General features: G+C 36.3%; 1 protein-coding gene across 1 annotated transcript in view; it reads right to left on the bottom strand.

Annotated features, from left to right (window-relative positions):
* Positions 1-2806, bottom strand: part of WDR60 (WD repeat domain 60) — a 33980-nt gene that overhangs the window by 12416 nt on the left and 18758 nt on the right. Inside the window, exons 14-17 of the mRNA XM_009329891.1 lie at positions 2298-2392; positions 1844-1973; positions 783-955; positions 77-239 (exon numbers count right to left, since the gene is read on the bottom strand). Of these exons, the coding sequence (XP_009328166.1) occupies positions 77-239; positions 783-955; positions 1844-1973; positions 2298-2392 (561 nt within the window). The remainder of the gene's footprint in view (positions 1-76; positions 240-782; positions 956-1843; positions 1974-2297; positions 2393-2806) is intronic.

Raw genomic sequence — 2806 nt, forward strand, 5'->3', positions numbered from 1 at the left:
AGTGTTCTTAGCAGAATTAGTAGTGGAATTGTTTCACTGCCTACAAAATGACTCATCAGAATGCATAGATACTAACCAGTGGAAAATGTTGGAACTCTAAATGTCCAGTCAGTTTCACTGATCGTCATATGAGGGTGCATTCTTGAGTCTTCTCGAAGATCCCACACCAACAATGAACCATCTATTGTTCCAGCAAAAACTAATGTTGTTTTACTGGGACTAAAGCAGCAACATACCACCTGTTAAGCAGTAAAAATATGCATGGTTGGTATTATGATAAAGGCCAATGATTTGATAAGCCTGAAATATGTTTGTTCTCCCTAGATCCAGAAAAAACAGTTACAGGTGTTTGTGGCAGAAGGACAATTTATTTAAAATGGAAGTAGGATACAAGACTTTCAGTAGGCCTTCCCTTTTCAAGACAATTGTTGTGTAATCTGCATCTGCTGCCAGAAAGCTGAAGGAGGTGATTCAACTGCATGATAGTGATGAGTAGAGAGAAGTCCTGACAACACCTGAACCAGCTGTCTTACTTCCATTCACTCTTCAGCCACGAAATGGAGTCAAAATTAAAAAAAAAAACAACACCCCCCCCCCCAACACTATGACCATCACTACGTTCTAGTACTGGAGCACAAAATGGAATGAGAGTAGTGTTTTGCTCAGTAGGTTCAAACGTGTATCTCAAAAGATAACGTATCTTGCAGCAAGACCAGAAAACAAAATACACATCATAAAGCCATTTATTCAATGTGCACCTATACAATGTTATTAAAACATACCTCTGAGTCACATGTTAAAACTTTCTGAGGACTGGAGGGCTGCCAGATGTTCCAAATGCATATGATGCTCTTTCTGTTCAGTAAAACACCACCTGCCTTTTCAGGTAATCCATGAACAGAAAGTAGCAACTGCCTCTGAACTTGAGAGACATAGAGGCAGGATATTTTTCGGTCTAAACCATTAAAAAAAAATCAAGAAAGAAAAGAAATAAATAAAAAAGTAAACTCACTGCAGATGAAAAAAGCATATTTAGCTGCTATAAGCAACAACCAAAGAAGCTAAGATGTAATTATGAAGAATATTTCTATTAACAGTGGGTGGCTTTTGATGCTATACAAGAAAAAAGGAGGAACTAGAGAAGGAATCCAAAAAATCAGAAGTAGAAAGCAAAAAGGAAGAGAGCCAGGAAGTTAATAGAATAATTATTCTGGGCATAAGCAAGCCAATCTGATCTGACATCAGTATATACACTGAAAATTAAGGTAAGTCTCAAACAGGAAACAGCACAGGCCAGGCTCTTTCTGCTGCATCTCGGAGATAGAATACATATGGTTTTGTGTTATAATAGGTCTTCCTAACATCATTACAGATATTTTATTTTTCATTTTTCTTTTCATTTGAACATCTATGGTTTATATGGGGAAGATATCACTGCAGTTCAAATATATCAGGCTATATTATCCCTGTTCAATAACCTTGCTTTATTTGCAGCTTTGGCTCCACTGTCAGCATAAAGAGCCTAAACGAAATGACACCTCTTGGGATGGCCTTTCAACAACAGGGGCAAGAAATTACATCCAGGGCACCCCTATATCATGCTAATCACTGGCGATATTTCTGGTTTCACAGCAGCTAGGATGCTCTGACATTCCCTATGTGAAACCAATCTGCACAGAGTTAGAGCAAGATTAGCACAATTAAAAGAAAAGTGGGCTTTACATCATCTATATATCCTGATATGTGCTGTTTGCACTTCAGTCATGACAAAGAGAATGGTATTTTTCATAAGGAAGAAGAGTTCACACTGTATACTAAAAGGTGTAGAATAAAGTTCCCTTACCATGGAGGAATGGCTGGTTAGTATTTAACTGGAAACAGCTATCACTAATAGACAGACTGGTTTGTCGAGATCTTAGTTTCCAGCTGGGTTGTGTTGCAACTTGATCTTCCTCTAGCAAAACAGCAATCACCTTTCAAACATAATTACATTTATAGAAATAAAAGGGTCATCTTGTCTTTCAGCTTTGCTATTTGTAGCTTTCTAAAGTATGTGGATTAATTTAATAAACTGTTACCAACTCTCTTGTTAATTTTATATTTTTGCGACTACAACTTTACAGACCTAGAAGTTGCACAGCTCTGGTTCCATTCCTTTGCAGAGAGATTAATCTCACTGATAATGAGTATTATTTAAGTAATGTATTTAAATTAGTCAGAACAAGTACTGTAAGTGAACTACCCCACTATATACTGATGCATACAACTCATAAGGGATATTAAGTACATAAGTGTACCTGGCAAGCAGACCGGAGGAAATTTGCTAATCTTTGTGAATCAATTTTAGGTATTAGAGTTCCATTCACTGACATATCCTGGCTGTTTATGGGACCTAAGAAAAAACAAAACCCAAAACCAAACTTGAAGCTTCAAAAGGGAATCAATTAAGAAAACCATAAGAACAATGTAATTTTTAAGCAAAAGGAGAGTGGCAGGAATCGACTTCTCTTCAGCAGAAATAACAGTACTGAAGAACAAGATTTGATGGGGAATCATATCTGCTGCCAATAGAAACGGCAATCCAGAAGGAAGAAACTATTTCTGCCATATATTCTCCACCCCCTTGTCCAGGTTTTGGCAGGGATACAGTTAATTTCCTTCCTAGTAGCTGGTACAGTGCTGTGTTTTGGATTTAGGAGGAGAACAAAGTTGATAACACACCGATGTTTTAGTTTATTATTATTATTATTATTATTATTATTATTATTATTATTATTATTATTATTATTATTATTATTATTATTAT

Source organism: Pygoscelis adeliae, unplaced genomic scaffold, assembly GCF_000699105.1.
Source record: "Pygoscelis adeliae isolate BGI_AS28 unplaced genomic scaffold, ASM69910v1 Scaffold238, whole genome shotgun sequence".
Taxonomy (NCBI): Eukaryota; Metazoa; Chordata; class Aves; order Sphenisciformes; family Spheniscidae; genus Pygoscelis; species Pygoscelis adeliae.